At 40.3% G+C, this 19,096-nt stretch overlaps 1 protein-coding gene across 1 annotated transcript in view; it reads left to right on the top strand.

The window, feature by feature from the left end:
- Positions 1-19,096, top strand: part of PIEZO2 (piezo type mechanosensitive ion channel component 2) — a gene marked incomplete at its 3' end in the record, with an annotated part of 333,950 nt that overhangs the window by 182,925 nt on the left and 131,929 nt on the right. Inside the window, exons 5-6 of the mRNA XM_079783425.1 lie at positions 7,467-7,629; positions 18,592-18,802. Coding sequence (XP_079639551.1) covers positions 7,467-7,629; positions 18,592-18,802 — 374 coding nt within the window. The remainder of the gene's footprint in view (positions 1-7,466; positions 7,630-18,591; positions 18,803-19,096) is intronic.

The following is a 19,096-nucleotide window of genomic DNA, read 5'->3' as shown; positions in this document are numbered from 1 at the left end:
GGGAGAGGGAGAGAGAGATAGAAACATCAATGATGAGAGAGACTCATCAATTGGCTGCCTCCTGCACACCCCACATTGGCAATGGAGCCCACAACTTGGTCATGTGCCCTGACCAGGAATCAAACCATGACCTCCTGGTTTCATAGGTCAATGTTCCACCACTGAGCCATGCTGGCTGGGCAGTAGTTCCCTTTTTTATTTTTTTTACAGAGATTCCCACAACAAATGTAATGTTGCCTTCTCTTGTCTGCAGGAACTGATTTGCCTCATATCAGCCTGTCCCCTTATACAAATACCTCTTTAGGTACAGGCACAGTCTTACTCAGCACTGCCTGCTTACGACCTGGGAATATGCCTATGACCTAATAGATACCCATCCATATTTGTTGAATTAAATTAGCAGAAATGGGGTTTAATTTGAGGTCTTCAAGTCCAAAGTTCATGCTGTTTTCTTTATTCTGTGCTGTTGTCCAGTAGTGTCACACACAGCTTCTTGTTTATTTCTGATCCCATGTTTATGAAGAAGATAAACGTACTCTGTTGCATCCATTGCATATCTTATGGTTTTCTGAATAAAATTAATCTATTTCTCCAAGTATTTCAATGCAGTAATCCAAACAGGAGGGACCTGTTACGGCATGTTGTATTTATTGCCAGTGTGGTTTCAGAATGGAGATTTCTGCTTGTTTTCATGTGGTCCTTGTAACCTCATCTCCAACAGAGCCTGGTAGTTGACCAGCTGGACAGTTAGGCCCATGTTTTGTCTTGAACTTGGAAGACAGAGCACTTGGGATGTGCTCTGGGTGGTGCAGCTCTGTTTTTATGAATGTTATGGTGGAGTTTTCTCTTTTGTTATGACTAAATGATTTGGAGCCTCCAAACAATGAGCTATTGGAATTTGTGTTGTGAGGAAGGATGGAATAGTCTTTGCAAACTCAGAGAAAATAAGGAAGAAGAAGACGAATGCAAGAGGCAGGGCATGTTTGGAGTAGAGGGACATGGAGAGAGTCCTTGGGTCACTGCAGGTTTATCATTATTTCTGACAACAATAAGAAAGTATCTCTGAGGGGCTTTCACTACGGCTTTCCTTGGTGATATCCTTGTTGTCACAAAATCAACAAAGATGAAGCACAGGACGAGTTCTCAGATGCCTGGAGAACTTTTTAAGGATTTCATTTGTTGTTGTTTTTTAATCTTCACCTGAAGACATGCTTAGAGAGATGAAGGGAAAGAGAGAGAGAGAGAAAGATTGATGTGGGAGAGAAACATCAATTGGTTGCCTTCATTACATGCCCCACATGGGATCAAACCCACAACTCAGGTATGTGCCCTGACCAGAATCGAACTGACAGCCTATTGGTGCACAAGAAAACACTCAACTAACTGAGCCACTGAAGCCAGGCATCAGATGCATGAAGAATCTGACAAGTGGTGAGATGACCGGATAGACTATATAACCTTTTACACAAATGTTACTATTGACAAGTTTGAAAGAGCACATGTGTTATTTTTGACTGGGCCACGTGCAGAAAAGGAGGGTGAAAAGTTACAGTGGTAGGAACTGGATCAGCAAAGACCTAGAAAGTGGAATGAATATGTCACTGCCCTAGGATGGTGAGGGGTCTAGAAGAAGACGTATACATTTGAAGGAACAAGAAGTAAAATTGAACACCTGAAACTTGAACACCAGGTAGAGGACTTTGGGTTTGATGTTAGTGGTTTTAGGGTGTTTTTAAGAGTGTTGCTTCTGTCATATGACCAAAGGAGTGAGTTTTATTGTTACTGTTTTGGGCTTTAGTTTTATTCTTTTGTTTGTTTGTTTTAGTGTTTCGACAGCAGTACTGGTGTGCTGGTGAATGTTGAACAACCAGCTGTCTAGGGAACAAGTACTCAATTTGCAGCATTGGCCAACTTTCATGACATAAATACTCCCACTGCGGTCGATTTCAAGCTAGTCATATACTGTCACTGAACACAGAGTTGGACTTAGCCAGCTGTAGCATCCCTGAACAGCCAAGTGCACAGGATGAATATGTGACAGTCCCCTTAGCCCTTTCTTCCCTTTCTCTTCTCTTCACCCCTGTGAATGCCCTCCATCAAAGCAAGGATTTTAGGACACTCTTAACTGGCCCTCTACCTCATAAATAACAAAGTGAAAAGCCAGCAGCAACACACTGATATGAAAATAAAGTGTGTGTGTTACAACAGCTTCTCACAATGAGATAAATGATTAAAACAGTCAAGCAGTGTTTTGATTTTAAAGTATTCACACAAATCCAACCACTAATGTAAAAAATATCCTGAAAATTCAGCACCAACTCACACCTTTAGGTAATTAGAAATTGGCATTTAATTGCCATTTTAGTGGTAGAAATTCACGGAAACGAGCTAATTGTTTGGATTCTCTGATGCATCAACTGTGGATTCCCTTGATCCCAATATTGAATGTGATTCTCAATAAATGTTACATTACTCTCCAGAGTTTCTAATCTAAATCTTTCTCCATTCACATGAAATATATTAGGCCTGCTATCGTGACTTGCTGTGTGAAGTCAAATATTAAATAAAAAGTAGCCTCTGTGGCTATTGTTAAGGCATATGTGGGAAGCAGTTGAAATCAGAGTCCTATCTCTTTCATTGTTTTACTATTAGATATACATTCACTTGATTTGTCTGCCCTTAAAGTGATTTATTAAATCTGGGTGACTGGTGAAGCTGAATCAGCCAACTGGGCTTCTGCTTAAGAAAAACAAAAGCAAACGTAGACCCACTCTCAGTGCATGAGCTTCAGAGGCCACCAGAGAACTAGGTACAACCATTCTAATAGTTTGTATTCATTCAATGATGCTCACTTGATATTTTTATCATTGTATTGAAATTCAATTGGAGTTGACCTTCCTACCAATTCTGAAACAAAGGACTTGTTTCCCCCAAAGAGTGGCACAAATGCGAGTATTCTTTTTGAACTTCTTAAATGATCTTGGTAGTGTTTGTACCTGGATGCTCATTTTCAGCATTTCCTGAAACTGTGACATTTTTCATCTTTCCTGATCCTATCTCACTCTCACTGCCTTCTTGTTGTAGATTTTCCTATAATAAAATTTTAGACTTGGGAGGACCCTTAGAAGTCGTTTTGTCCATGAGGAACAAACTTAGGAAAATAATTTGCTCATGAGTATTCATACCTGTCTTACTTCTTCACTGGACTTGGACAGAAAAATTGTGATTTAATTTAATTAATGAGTCAATCAGGCCAAATATAAGCATGACTATTATGGCATCAATTGTTTATCATTTTTCCCAGGGTAGGTAATTGACTTAAAGTTCTTCAAATATGCTCTACACAAGAAAGTAGCCGAAACTGGTTTGGCCCAGTGGATAGAGCGTCGGCCTTCGGACTCAAGGGTCCCAGGTTCGATTCCGGTCAAGGGCATGTACCTTGGTTTCGGGCACATCCCCAGTAGGGGGTGTGCAAGAGGCAGCTGATCGATGTTTATCATCGATGTTTCTAACTCTCTATCCCTCTCTCTTCCTCTCTGTAAAAAATCAATAAAATATATTTAAAAAAACAAGAAAGTAGTATGACTGTTCTGACTATGAAAAATATGAAGTATGAAAGATATACTTTTGTATCTATCAATCAACTTTCAACCAGTGTAAGAACTTCAACATTACCAATACAGTTGACTGTATCCTTCACCCTTGCCCAGAAATAGTTATGTGCGTTTAGTTCTTTATGCCTGAATCCTAAGTGATTAACATTCTGAATGTTTACTACTTTTTTCCTTTCTTTATTTTTCTCAATATTATGTTTGTAAGATACATAGGTCACACAATTTATATAAGTTTGTTGATTTATAGTATTTATTTTATCTTATGGATCTATCCTAATTTAATCTATTTATTATCCTCTTGATGGATATGTAGGTTATTCCCAATTTCCAGCTTCCTCAACTCCCTTTCAAGTATAATCACTCTGGATAAATAAGATCAATGACGATAACAAATAGGAAAGGAAATGTTTGCCTATTTAAGAGAACATGATGTTTTAAGCAGTTTAATACATACTTTTATATATGAAAACAATGTAATTTAACATGCCTGGAAAAAAGCACTATCTGGGATAACATTTTGTGGAAAATGTATACATAGATATTATTAATTTATTTTAAAACAGGACTTCTATGCAATACCTGGTTAGCTTAGTCCCAAATGCAGAATTTACTAAAAGTAAAATTTAATTTATTGTTCAATGCCTGTAATGTATACTTATAATTACTTTAGAGAGCCTCACACATATATTACCTATGCCATACACTGTCTCTGAACACTAATTTTTTCTATTGAATGAGCCAACATATGTAAGAAGAAAACTCTCAAATCTACCCCTTCAGCCATAACTCCTCTCCCAAGCACAGACCCCATGTGGCTCCCAGCATGAACTGAATGAATGGGTAGATATTTGGGTGATTGGGTGAAGGAACTGAATGAGATGTCATTGACTTCTAAAATTATTAGAGGCCTATTAAAAAGAAAATATATAGGGATTAGGTACATGTTAGTATAGTTTCCATATTATCTATTCATTTTGACCAAATATCTAGACCCATGAGCAGACTCTAACCCAACATTTTTTAAAATCTGTGCCATGAACATTAGCTCAGCAGAATATAATAAATATTACATACAATTTTGAAGAAATGGTTTTAGTCAAATAAATTTGGGAAACAGAGGCTTAAACAAACACAAATATATTGTTTTACTATAGAACCTCTCAAGTACTTTACTATAGTAATATGCATTGTGATTTTCTAACATTTTTGGACCTAAGGCTATTTTTTAACTTTTGTTTTGTTTTAATTAACAGCATTTCTGAGGACTAGCATTCAGATTAATGTACTTTAGTAGGCACTGGTCTAAACAATGAAGAAAGAAATTTTGTTGATAAAATGGTCCCCAAATAATGTATCAATTAGACTATTACCCATTCATTATACATGCTCTTCAATAGATTCCTCAATCTTATTGTTTAAGCAATGGCAGTATTATGAGTGCACTGCTTTGTTAATTCAGCAAGCCAAGAGTAGTAGTTAATGGGTTTGCACCTATGTCGCTGAAGGATTCCATTCTAAATTGGGATCTCAGCCTAATCCTGGATCCAATAGCTGAATTTTCTCACAGCAGGTGGAGTGATTGCTTTCACAAACTGCCTTTATTTACTCCCTCGTATGTGTGCTATGAAATGTTTCTTTTAGAACCCAGGTGCACAGAGCTAAGACTGTTGTCTCAAAGGGACTGTTTGCAAATTGGGAGCTTCATGCAGTCCACAGATGGGACAGGCTTAAGGCTCTGCGCTGGCTTCCTCTATCTCTGTTGTGGTGCAGGAATCAGCTGAGGCCACTGCTGGAGCTCTTGTTAGCTTTCCTTTAACAACTCTTTCCCCCTCAACTCACTTAAATGGTACTTTCCGTAAAATGCCATGGTTAGTTTGTTTTCCATGGAAGAGCTATAGTAACTACTCCACCAAATCCATCTTGACCCCCTTCCTTCTCATTCTAATGAAATTAGTTCTCATTTGTGCTGTTTGATCATGTTAGGCATACATTAAAAGTATACAAAGAATCTACATTTTTTTCCTATGATAAAATCAACCATCGATGTCATTATACATTTAGTTTAGATGAAGTGTTCTTAATCAAACTCTCTTACTCTTGTCCCAAAGGAAAGGAATTTGCCATTAAAAAAACACAAAACAAAAAACCTCTGACACACCATATTTGTTTTATTTATGGAGGTAAGGGGATCTCTTATTATTTTCATGTTTCTCTGTTCAGAAAAGGTTAGAGCCATTTGTCAAAATAAAGCTTATGCAGGGCATGCCCTTTCCAGGCCTTTTTTTTTTTTTTAAAGGAAATTAGATTGGTTTGAGGATTTTTCCCTGGAATATCCTACATTAGAATACTCTATATTTCTATGACATTAGGGGAATTAGTTTGCCATTTGAAGCCTTATTTTTTTTTAATATCTAAAGGAGGTTAAATAATAATGCCTATCTCTACATAATGGTTAGTTGGATTAAATAATATGTGTCAAGCTCTTAGCATAAAGCAATTGCTCCACAGTGGTAGCTATTACTACTTTTTAAATTTACCGATATGTTGCTAATGGTTATTTCTAGGTGTGTGTGGGGGGCGGGGAGGGGAGGTCAGTCTTTCTATTTGTTATCATTTTATGTTTTGATCACAATATCTCTATATATAAAAGCCTAAGTGATCGTTCGACTGTTCGATGGTTCGACTGTTCGACCGTTCGACCAGTAGCTATGATGCGCACTGACCACCAGGGGACAGACGCTCAACGCACAGACATGGAAACATGGAACAGACTGATGAGTCTCAGAGGGAAGGGGGTGGGGAGGGTGGGAAGAGATTAACCAAAGATCTTATATGCATACTAGAGGCCTGGTGCACAAATTCATGCACTGGTGGGGTTCCTCAGCCTAGCCTGTGGGGATTGTGCAGAAACTGGCAGTCTGACATCCCCTGAGGGTCCTGGATTGCGAGAGGGCACAGGCCAGGCTGAGGGACGCCGCCAGTGCACAAATCCATGCACCGGGCCTGTAGTATAATATATGCAATGTAAATGAACATGACTTTAACACAGTATGTATTTAATTACATAAAGAGTATATAAAAAAAACATATATATTTAACTGATATATATTCCTATCTTTTGCTTTTTGTCTCTAAACAAGTTTAATTTCTGATAACATTGATTCACTTTCATTGGACTCAAATGAGATAAGGAAGACAAATAGTGTTATCTCTTTGGCACAGAGGAAGAACATTTGACTCTGAGAAATCCTCCAGTGGAATGCAGCTAGTCGATGTCATACTAACACTTGAACCCACATTTCTAATTTGAAGTTCATTGTTAATTCTCAAGACTAAAAGAAAAAAACATACTGGATTTACCTTTCTTGGAATAATATGGAAAAAATCAACTAAGTATTACAAATAATGAAGAGATTCCTGAATTCAAGGATTATATTAGCATTTTTCTCTACTTTTTCCCTTCTGGGCTTTGATTTATGTCTAAAGTAAAAGCTCTCTTAAGTCACTAGTACATGCCTAGTTTTTAACTGCTTCAGCTAGAGTGAAAGCACCTATATCTGGACCGGACATGTTGTTTATTTAATGATATAGTTTATTAGCTTGTTTTGAGAGTGAGCATTGACTTAGGGGTCTTTGTAATATTGCGAAACTCCAGAGAAACCGTGGAACCTTCCTAAATTTTAGATTACATAAGACTCTGAGGTCAATGAAAAGCTTTTTGGTACCTTTGGAGCAGAAACTGGGTATCCTTTGTTTTAAATCATTAAGAAGATTCAAACATACTTTATGCTAATTTAACCATGGGAATATAAAAGCAACTAAATTTCCTCCCCCTTTTCTTTCCTTCCACAGCTTAAAGGGAGCTGACGCTGGCAATGGGATCAGAGTGTTTGTGCCTGATATTGGGATGTTCATCGCTAGTTTGACCATCTGGCTCATCTGCAGAAACATCGTTCAGAAACCAGTGACAGAAGAAGCCGCACAGTATAACCTGGAGTTTGAAAATGAAGAATTGGTAAATCTGACTTCATAAATCTTCCTTTGATTTCTGAGTGCCTTGACCCTTAATAGGTGTGGAAGCGTAATAGTCACAGCTACGTGTGCATAGTGCTGTATGCTTTATTGCGCTTGGCTTAAATCTGTGTGGTCCTGATGGGTATGCATTCTCATCAACACCTTGTCTATGAGGAGACAAGTGTATGGAATGAAAGTGTCACCCTTCTTGAGGCATTCATCCCCTATGGCCAGGGCTTGACCCAGTGTCCTTTTCACTCCCCCGAACTCTCATCTAGTATTAGCTCAGATGGTTAACCTTTTACATTCATAGTATTATGGTCCATTGGTCTAGGTACCTTAGTTATTGCAAAATATTTAGAGAAGTAGTAACACCTGGTAGTTTTAGGAGAAAAACAATTAATTTCACCTCTAAGGGAAGCTTTTCGATCTGTGTACCTGTGCTCTTTGGGAAAAAGTTATGTAAACTAAGAGTGCTTTGGTCAAGTTATTTTAAAGTACTCCAGAGGAAAAATATATGCATTTGGAAAAGTGTAAGAATTTTTTAAAGGTAAAGAAAACATACTGAGTACCATGTATGGTAACTTTGAGCTATGGTTTTTATGGAGAGGGGTTTCAGGAGTAGCTACTGAATCAGGGAACGTGTCAGATTTCACTCCTTGGCGAATGATGCTTATCAGATAACTTCTTACACCGCCCCCAACCAGTGTCTGCTCCTTTGGGTTTTTTAATAAAATGCTACTTGCTCCTCATTTTGCTCGTCTCCAATTTGAGAGGCAGTAGAGCAGTTTTTAAAATGTCAAACCCAGGTTCCTCTTAGGACAATAGAAAGTGAAGTTGTAATGGTATGAGTTGAGGCCAACCCACTCAAAAAATAATCCTTTTTGTGCCATTTGTAGCAGACAAGCATGAATAATTTACAAAGCTTCTTATAGAAAGAACTTCCGTCTCCAGGGTCAGACGCTCTTTCGCCAGAGGACAGGGAAAACCGACATTGACCAACAGAAGGATGGATGTTAGGTTACAGTTAAGTTCATGCATTTGGTGAAGAAGGGACTCAAAGCCATTACCAAAGACCAATTCTAAAATCAAGTTTCTGTCCTAGTTATACCCACTTCTCAAAGACAGACTTATGGTACCTCTCTCCCACTTGAAATTTGTTTAAGTATCTGTGCCCCATCTATTATTAATCATATTATTTAATGATAATAAGATGGGTGGCTATTCTAAACATTACTTATTTGGGACTTTGAAAACGCTGTCATTATTATGAGGTTGATATCCTCTCAGTTAAATTGGTTTTTGGCCTAATTTAGATATTAACTTGTATTTTCTTAGCATATTTCAGCCTACCAGGTAGCCCCGGAAGAGCAGGCTGGAGTGTGAATCTTCTGAGATAAACCCACAAGGAAATTATTTCTTGCATGTGAGCAATCTGTCTTGAGCCTGAAAAGAATAGAAGAACACGGCCAAAATACGCAGGGGAATTTATTTTATTCTGAAGGGCCCAACATACTTCCTGCTGCTTATAAATCTTGGCGTTTGTACTCTGGACTGTTTGGTTTTTGGAGGATCCTTTGACAGAATAGTGTTTGCTGGCATTGCTTCTTCTTTCATTTATCTCAGTAGAGAAATGGCAAGATTAATCCACTGGTGCCTGGGAGAATTCCTTTTCAAATCCAGCATTGTTTTAAAGTAGCAATTAATCCCTGGAGAGGACTCTTAAATCTCCCCTAATCTTCATGGACTTGATGATTATCTTAAATTTGCTGTTTCAAAGGGCATCACAAATCCAAGGACCCCCTGGAAAACCCCGGGAGAGGTGGATACTGGCAGCAGGTGGGAGCCTGACTTGCTCTTGCATTGGACAGAGAGCAGACCTCAGTAAAGGAACCAATTCCTCATTGCCATAGGAGGTTCTGTTTCATCCTACACCTCTGTGGTCTTGTTGGTTTTTCATTTTAATTCATAAGCACATCTAAAAATCAGAACTGGGAGAAAGATTCCTATTCCTAAATCTTTTAAAAAAATGAGTTAGGTTATGAAAAGTGAATTGTGTAGAAGAGGGTTCCCTGTGCAATGAAACACTATGTAATTTCACCAAACTGATACTAATCCTGTTTATTTCTATACTTTTAACTTGATCTAGCTATTTAATGATATTTCAGCCTTCTTTATGAATCAAATGGTATTTTAATATAATGTTAAACTAAATTTATAAATGTCTATTTAAATAGGAATTTTAGTAATGACTTGGTCTGCTTAAAGAAGAATCTTTTAAATAGTCTAACAAATCAAATATGAAGGACAAAAAGAATATTCCAGTATAAGTCATCCACCACCTGTTAGAACTTCAGGAATGCAACATTTAGGTCCTGCTAATATCATTTGGAAATTCGTTCTGAATCTCAAAAACTGCACCAGCCTTTCTAATACCCAATGTTCATTAGGCAACTGTGGCACCTGCATTCTGCCACATCCAATGACCAGCTGGGCAGTGCTTCGAAGTTTTAGCTTTGAGATTCAAGTTACTATTTTTTTAAAGAAACAAAGAATGGAAGAAATTGACCTTTTTATTGTCTCCTTCTAATTAGGCATTTGGCATTTGCTCAGCTCTCCCCTGAGATTTAGTCCAAAGTCACCGGCTTTAAATTTTCTAGATCCTGTTTTTTTTCAACAACAGACATAATCATCTGAAACATGGAACTATTCAGAACGATAAGAAGCTGGACGGCTGCCCCGTTACCCTGCCAACCTTGCACTCGATTACTTTTACTGCTTCTCAGGATCATTCTCAGAAACTGGGCAAGAATCACTGTCACATGTCCCCCAAAAGGCAGCACACTTGGCCTGTCTTCTCTGGGTTAAACCCATTCATAATCGGGGTATAGCTTTTAATTATACTGTTTTTAGATGCCATTAATTTAAATAAAGGAACATTTTTAGTTGCAGGAAATCATTGGCCCACCGTCTTTGAGAAAGCTTCATTATTACAGTGTGAGTGTCACTATGAGTATTTATTGGAGAGACTAGTTAGGCTTGGGTCCATGACTAACTTTGTAGCCCACAATGTCTACATCGCACTGGATACCAGGTGAGAGCATGGATTCCCACTCACCCTTTCTTCTGATAATGCACACCTGGGAGCTTACCAACATGACAGCCAGTCAAAGGTAGTGTTGTCACACAGAAGGGCAGAGATGTTATTATTATTTTAAATTTTATTTTTAAATTACAGTTTACATTCAACACTACTTTGTATTAGTTTCAAGTGCACAGCACAGTGGTTAGACAACCACATACTCTGCAGAGCCATCTCCCACCTGGCACATACATAGTTGATACAATATTACCAACTATCTTCTCTATGCTGTACTTGACATTCCCATGACTATTTTGTGACTCTCAGTTAGTACTTCTGAATCCCTTCACCTTTTTCACCTGATTCCTAACCCCTCATCCCTCTAGCAACCATTAATCTGTTCTCTGTATCTATGAGTCTTTTTCTATTTTGCTTATTCATTTATTTTATTCTTTAGAGTGAAATAACATAGTATTTGTCTTTCTCTGTCTGACTTATTTCACGTAGCATAGGACCCTCTAGGTCTATCCATGCTGTCAAAATGGTATGATTTCATTCTTTTATGGCCAAGTAGTGTTTCCTTGCATATATGTACCACCACTTTTTTATCCACTTGTCTATTGACGGACACTTGGGCTGCTTTGATATCTTGGCTATCTATAATAATAAAAGCATAATATGCTAATTAGACCAGACATCCTTCTGGATGTCCTTCCAGATGACCTTCCAGACGAAGCCAGGGCTGCGAGGGAAGCCCGGGTCCCGGGTGCCAGAGGGAAGCCTGTGCTGGCAGCTGGGGGAAGGAAGGCCTACTCTTGCATGAATTTCATGCACTGGGCCTCTAGTTGTAAATAACGCTGCAATGAACACATGGGTGCATATATTCTTTCAAATTAGTGTTTTGGGTTTCTTTGGATATATACACAGAAGTGGAATTGTTGAGTATAATGCAGCTCCATTTTTTATTGTTTGAGGAATCTCCATACTGTTTTCCATAGTGGCTGCACCAATCTGCATTTCCACCAACAGTACACAAGGGTTCCCTTTTCTCCACATCCTCACCAACACTTGTTGTTTGTTGATTTATCCTAGAAGAAAACATAGGCAGTAAAATCTCGGACATTTCTCATAGCAATATTTTTTCTGATATATCACCTCAGGCAAGGGAAACAAAAGAAAAAAATAAACAAATGTCACTACATCAAACTAAAACCTTTTTTGCACAGCAAAAGAAACCATCAACAAAATGAAAAGACAACTCACCGAGTGGGAGAGCAGATTTGCCAATGGTACATCTGATAAGAGGTTAATATCCAATATTTATAAAGAACTCATATAATTCAACACCAAAAGAAACAAAACAAAACAATCCAATTTAAAAATGGGCAAAGGACCTGAATAGACACTTCTCCAAAGAAAACATACAGATGGCCTATAGACATATGAAAAAATGCTCAAGGTCACTCATATCAGAGCAATGCAAACTAACACCACAATGAGATATCACCCCAATATCTGTCAGAATGGCTATCATTAATAAACTGCCCTGAAAGTTTGTAAAGGTTCTGAGGCATGGCCCATCCTAAACCTAATAAATCAGCATCTCTGGGAGGTAGGAGAAGGTGTGAGGTGGTAGTAGGACAATTTCTTTTAAAGCTCCCTAGATCCTGTCCTCCTGGCTAACCTAACTAGTTACTGTCTGCTAACACAGCTTGCCTTTACCTGTCCCTCATTAAACTTCCATTACTCCATAGAAAGTGGTGGAAAGCATACATCTGCATACTCACTTTTCCAAATGAAGCAGGGGACTATTTAAACAGCTCTTTAAAGTTTGGATAAAGAATTTTCCTAAAACAAGTGTAGCAACAGAATAAAATATTTGCTTTATCTGTACAGTGCTGCCACATGAGACTTACATGACATGCACGACACCACAGAAACAAGTGCCTTTCTCTCCCCGATTGCTTGATCCCCCGGGGACGCTGGGGATGGCATTTATCTCCGGCAGTCAGTCACAACACTTGCCTCTTTCTGCCTTGGGCTCTTCTGTTGAGATGAGCCCATTCTGGTAAGATAAATTGTTAACTTTTAATAATAAACAATGAATAAACAACTCCTGAAAAATGTACTTTAGAAGAATACTCCCTTTTCCTCCCAGTTCTTTTGACTCATTATTTGTAACTTTGATAAACTTTAATTGAAATGTCCTCAATCACCTGGTTTTAACCACGCAAAAGAGGAAAATGGACTCAGCTGCATGAAAAGCTCTCATCTAACATCTGAAACCTAAAGGAGGCTCCATAGATAAATCACTTCAGCATATTTTTCAATTAAGGGAGTCTGCCTTGGACATGAGTCAAGCAAAGTAGTTCAGATTTTGCCTCGTCAGCTGAATGTGGATCAGTGGCTCTGTGGTGGCAGATGTCAGCCTGTGTGTGAACTCTGGGCCGGTTGCTTCAGAGACACCCATGGCAGCTCTGTATTCCTGCAGGCCCTGGGTTCACTCCCAGAATTTCTGATTTAGGAAATTTGGATGAAGTTTGGGAATATACCCTCATAAAGATTCCTAGGTGATCCTTAGTATTTGTTACAACCTGGGTTCAACCTTTTAGTGCTTGGAGGTAAAGAAATATGGATGTTTGGGTTCGACCAAAAGTAATTTATTGCGTCTTCCAGATGTGAGTGGAAATGACCACTAATGACTGTTGGGGATGGGGCGTCAGAGGAGACAACAGTGAAGCAACCAATCAATGTGTATCTCTCACATGGATTTCTCTTTCTCTCTCTCTTTCTTCCTCTGTTCCCCTTCTATCCTCTCTAAAAATCAATGGAAAAAAATCCTCAGGTGAAGATTAATCAATAAAAACAAACAAACAAACAAACAAACAAATAAAAAAGATGTGGAAGAGTGTGGGTGCATTTTGAAGTCAGTTACTTTTAAAGAAGGCTTGTTAAAGGATTTACATTTCTTCAGCTAAGTTTTAGATTTAGACATGGACAATAATTACATGTAATATTTTATGTGGCTTTTTAAACTGTAAAGGGTTCTGCTGGTCTTTAATTTCTAAGACAGCGTAGGAACCAGGAGCACTAAATCAGTATTTATAGCTACTCCTTCTCAGCTTCAAGGCCAGAATCAAGTTGTACTCAAATGCAGGGACAGATTACAACCGTGACCAGCATGGCGGCTTGTTAGTAAATACATGGGAGCGAGCCAGTGCTCTGCCTGAGCGGCAGTGTTTATACTGCACCCAAGGAATCATTTAGGGGAAGAAAGCCTGCCTGTTAATAAGCCAGATGATGTGACTAATGGCACTTCTGGCCCCAGCTTGGACGGTAGGGGCTCACAGAGTCAAACACAGCTCACTTTCGGCTCTCTGTCAGCTTGAAAGCTTTAGAAAGCATTTCCAACGGAGGGCCTCAGGGACTTTGGTACAAAAATGCCAAAAAACCTCAAATACAGTGGTATGTTTATAAAAATCGCAGGGGCCCTAGTCCCGCCTAAGAGAGGTCGGGGAAATGCATTTGTTTAACCTCACAAAGTTCTTGACCAGAGATTTTTACTCGATTTAATCTACATCCGTAGCACTTCTATAATTGAATAATAAGTCATTTATTATGAAAGTTATGAGTGTGTTTCTAGCTGTGACCCAGGCAGCTCTGGCTATGTTCTCTCTCTGTGTGTCTCCTTTTTCAAGTGCAGTGACTGAAGGTTTTGGCCACATTTCCTTCATCAAGGAGGATTTTTAATGCATTGCTCACCTGCTGTGAGGGAATATTAAGCAGCAGATCCTTTATGTGTGGATGGTGGTGTGGCTGCCATAGCAACGGTGTCACTGGATTGACCCCTTTTCCCCCCTTAACTCTGCTTGGGAAAGACAAGCCGGTGGGAGGAAGAACTGGCATGTGAGCTGGGGCCTTAGAGCTGAGAGGGGAACAGCATGGCCCAAGGCAACGAGCTGTGGATTCCGAGTTCCCACACACACATGATTTCCTGCAGGTGATGTTTCTCGGCAAAGAGATGAGGTTAAGGTTGGATGGACAGACTGGTTCCAGGGTGGGGCAGCACCTCTGTAATCTCATCAGACCCCTGACTTTAAAACCATCCACATGCCAGTGAACCTCGAATAAACGTCTCCTGCTTTGCCCTCTCCAGCGCTGCAGATTGCTGTACTAGCTTCCCACTGACACCTCCAACAGGATGCTGAAAGGCGTCTCAGAGTTGAATTTTCCCAACCCACTCCACTTCGTTATTGTCCCCATCTGGTCAATAAAGACAAAACTATTGGAACTATCTTTGATTCCCTCTATCCCTCCTCCCTCTACATTAGCTTTCCAGCTAGTCCTACTGACTGGAACTCCAAGACACACTGCAAAGACACTGCGAAAACTCTCTTCAGCTCCATAACTCCCCTCTCCTGCACCACAGCAGTAACCTCCTGGCTGTGGTCTCCCTTGGAATCGCCTTGTGAAATAATCAAACCCCTCGTTAGGTGAAGTGGTTGGTAACTAAATCCTGCTAAGGTGGGTTCAAGAGAAATTAAGTGTGGGGGAAGGAGCTAAGTCTTAGAGAGTGTGTCTTTGTAAGGCAGGTGTGGGTTGGCAGGAATGTGTTTTTCTAAGGTGAGCTGCTGAGGCATATTGATTTGCTAATGGTGTGATCCAGGAGAAAGGGAGCACACGGTGATGCAGGGGAGAGGGGAGGCTGGCTGGGGCTGTACTCTTTGGTGTCCCAGCATGCACAGCTCATCCACAGCCACAGGAGGGAGGAATCTGAGTGTCTGTTCCACAGGTGGGCTTTATTTTTATTTTTAAGTATAGTTGGTATATAATACTATATTGGTTACAGTAGTTTCAGTGTACAATATAGTGATTCAACATTTTTATACCTTACAGTGTTATCACCCCACTAATTCTAGTAATCACCTGTCACCAAGCAAACTTATCACAATGTTATTGACTCTAGTCCCATTCACCTGTTCACCCCTCTCCCACCAATTGCCTTCTGGTAACCATCCCTTTGGTCTCTGTATCTATCAGTCTATTTTTGCTTTGTTTGTTTGTTGGTTTTATGTGTGTTTTTTAGATTCCACATATAAGTGAAACCATATGATATTTGTCTTTCTTTGCCTGACTTATTTCACCTAACATAATACCCTCTAGATCCATCCATGTTGTCACAAATGCCAAGATTTCATTCTTTTTTATTGCTGTGTAGTATTCCATTGGGTGTATGTGGAATATTATCTATTTATCACCTATTGGTTTCTTTATCTATCATCTATCGATTGACATTAGGTAGCTTCCATATCTTGGCTATCTATATATATAAAAAGCCTGCGACCGGAAAGCCAGAACATCTGGTCGCTATGACTCCCACTGCAGCCAGCGAACCAGCCAGCCAACCTCCTGCAGCCCCTCCCTCTGCCTGGCCCTGCCCCTGATTGCCCCCCCCCCCCATCAGGGGCAGGGCTGGCCAGCTGGCTAACCACCTGCAGCCCCTCCCACAGGCCGCTAGCCCCTGATTGCCACCCCCACCCCATTTGCAGGTGGGGCTGGCCTTGGGGAGGGGCTGTGGGCAGTGGGCTGGCCTGTCCCCACCACCCCAATCACTCCCCACCACCCTGATCAGCCCGCGGCTCCTCCCCCAGCCAGCTTTGCTCCCGATTGGCCCGCCCTACCCCATTTGGGGGCAGGGCCAGCCAGCCCACAGCCCCTCCCCACGGCCGGCCCTGCACCCAATCAGCCCCCCATCCCAATAGGCGGCAGGACCTGTGGGCCAATCACCTGTGGCCCCTCCCCCCAGCCGGCCAGGCCCTGATTGGGCCTCAATCAGGGTGGGCCAGCTGGCCAACTTCCCACCATCTCCTCCTCCTGTCAGGTCCGGCGGCCCTGATCCACCAATTAGGGCCAGACCAGCCAGACCCCTGTGCACGAATTTGTGCACTTGGCCTCTAGTTATAAATAATGCTACAGTGAACATAGGAGTGCATATGTCTTTTTGAATTAGTGTTCTTATTTTCTTCAGATAAATACCCAGAAGTGGAATTGCTGGTGGGCTTTAGATAGGTGGGTTGATGAACTGGTCTGAGCTCACCCCTCTCCTCTCAGTGAAGTAGGAAGTAGGGTCATCAGCTGACAATTGGAAGGATAAGGAGGTGGGAAGAAGTAGGTCGGGGGACATATGCCTTCTTTCTGAACACACCATGGACCTTGACCAGATCTTTCCTCTGCCTGGAATGCTCTTACCTAGGGTTTCTCACATGGCTTGTGGCTTTGTGACGTTCAGATCTTAGCTTAAATGTCACCTCCTCAGAAAGACTCCCCCAACCTCAGAATCTAAAATAGCCATCCTGTCACTCACAATCACATCACCCTATTTTAATTCTCTGATTAGCATTTATCACTGTGAGATATTTAGCTTGTTTATTTTTCACTTATTTACATGTTTATTGCTCCACCTTTCACTAGAGATACTAGCACACAATAGGCCTTGAACAGATAGAAACATCTTAATGAATAAGCATGAGAAATTACTTTTCCTTCAGGAAAAAATACAAATGTGTCATGATGGAATATGATAGAACCAGATTTGGGTGTATAAACTTGAATAGGCCTGGAATTAAATATGTGTGTGTGTGTGTGTGTGTGTGTGTGCGCGCGCGCGCGCGCATGCGTGTGATGGAGTACATTAGCAACCAACTTAAGATGCACGTGGTCTGTACTCTCCTAGGCAAACAGAGGATCTCTCAGTCCTCAAGTCCACTCAGCACTTGAACTTTGTACCAGCCTTCCTGTGCCTAGTGCCAGTGAATTCGGACATAGTTAGAGGTCCAGATACCATTAGTGAACATTATGTAAATATCTAAACTGAGTGTATCAAAGAAAGACCTTTAAAATGGGAAAATGGAGAGGCCAGGCTCTCCTCTTTAAGCCTTAAATAGAAGTGTGAACTGGGCCTAAAAACCCTGCTGGCTCTGCAGCCAGCATCTAATGCCAATCTGGCTAAGAACAGGAAGTCTGTCAGCCCAGGGGCACATGCAAACAAAGTTTCAAAAGTCTGAAACAGCCTCCTTTTGTCTTAAAGTGATGGTTTATATTATAATTCCTCTACGAAAATCCTAACCTTTCTAGGGAAAGATTCTAATTTGCCAAAAAAAAATTCTTATGCAGCCTTTACAAATAAAACAATCAAAAAGATCCTCATATACCTAGTTTAAAATAATGCATGGAAATATATTTATATTCTGTACATGTGTTTCTTCCCTAAATCTTTAACGATTGTACTGCAGTGCTGAGTTGTCCGGAATTGGACCAGTGTATCATTCTCTAAGAATAAGGTAGGAAGTGACTGTATATTTAGCCAAATAGCCCAAGACCACTCATCCTCCCATGGTCAGGAAATACTAAAATAGTGAACAAAGATAAACTTCAGGAAGAAAAAGGATTTTCTAAGCCGCCGATGTAACTCGCCCTTTCAGTTAAGGCCACGGATACTTCAACCTCCCATCACCTTGCCGGCAAAGTCTGTAAATTTGCGGAATCAAATGCGGACTGATGAAAGCTAAGATTATTAAGAGATGTTTCAGACAGTTTCTTGTTCCACCCATAAAAAATGAGCTCATGTAGGTAAGATGGCATGCTATTAGGGGCCTATGATGAGTGATGTTTCCTGGTTACTTCTCCAGGGAAGAGGAGAGCTCCTTAGGAATTATCGGAGACCTGGCAGGGACTTCAGTGTTGTCTGCATCTTTTCCCAGATTTGTGAAATCACCACATTCACTGACACATAAATTACAAACCATGTAATCTGCTGGGTGGGTAGACAGAGTTCTGGACTACAGTGTTTTCTGCTTTGCTTTTGTTTGTTTTTTTATTTAGGCTGGAGGAGAAAAACTAGATTCGGAAGAGGCACTGATCTACGAAGAGGATTTAGACGAAGGAGATGGTGTTGAAGGCGAGATGGAAGAAAGCACAAAATTGAAAATCTTCCGCAGGTTTGCCTTTGTGGCTTCCAAGCTTAAGGAGTTTATTGGCAACATGATAACCACCGCTGGAAAAGTAGTTGTGACGATTTTACTGGGTTCATCAGGTGAGAGATTCCAGTCCTGGGTGGAGCACAAATGACTCTGGCGCATCATGAAAGAATTGGTGGAAGAGAAAATAAAGAAGGAAATAATTATATTCCATGACACCTGTATAATAGCTGGAGCTTTTGTACGAGGCCACATGTACAAACCACACACATGCAAATCATTTTTCCCGTGCAGTTCTAGTTTTTATATTTTAGACAGTTTCTGTTAACTTCTGTAAAGCAATCGTTTTCTATATCTGTTACGAGGCATCATTTTCTATGTGTAGATCAGAAACACAACCATTCGTCCGC

The sequence above is a fragment of the Cnephaeus nilssonii genome (assembly GCF_951640355.1).
Source record: "Cnephaeus nilssonii genome assembly, chromosome: 11".
NCBI lineage: Eukaryota > Metazoa > Chordata > Mammalia > Chiroptera > Vespertilionidae > Cnephaeus > Cnephaeus nilssonii.
Note: the sequence above shows the minus strand (reverse complement) of the source record. Positions and strands in the feature narration are given on the sequence as shown.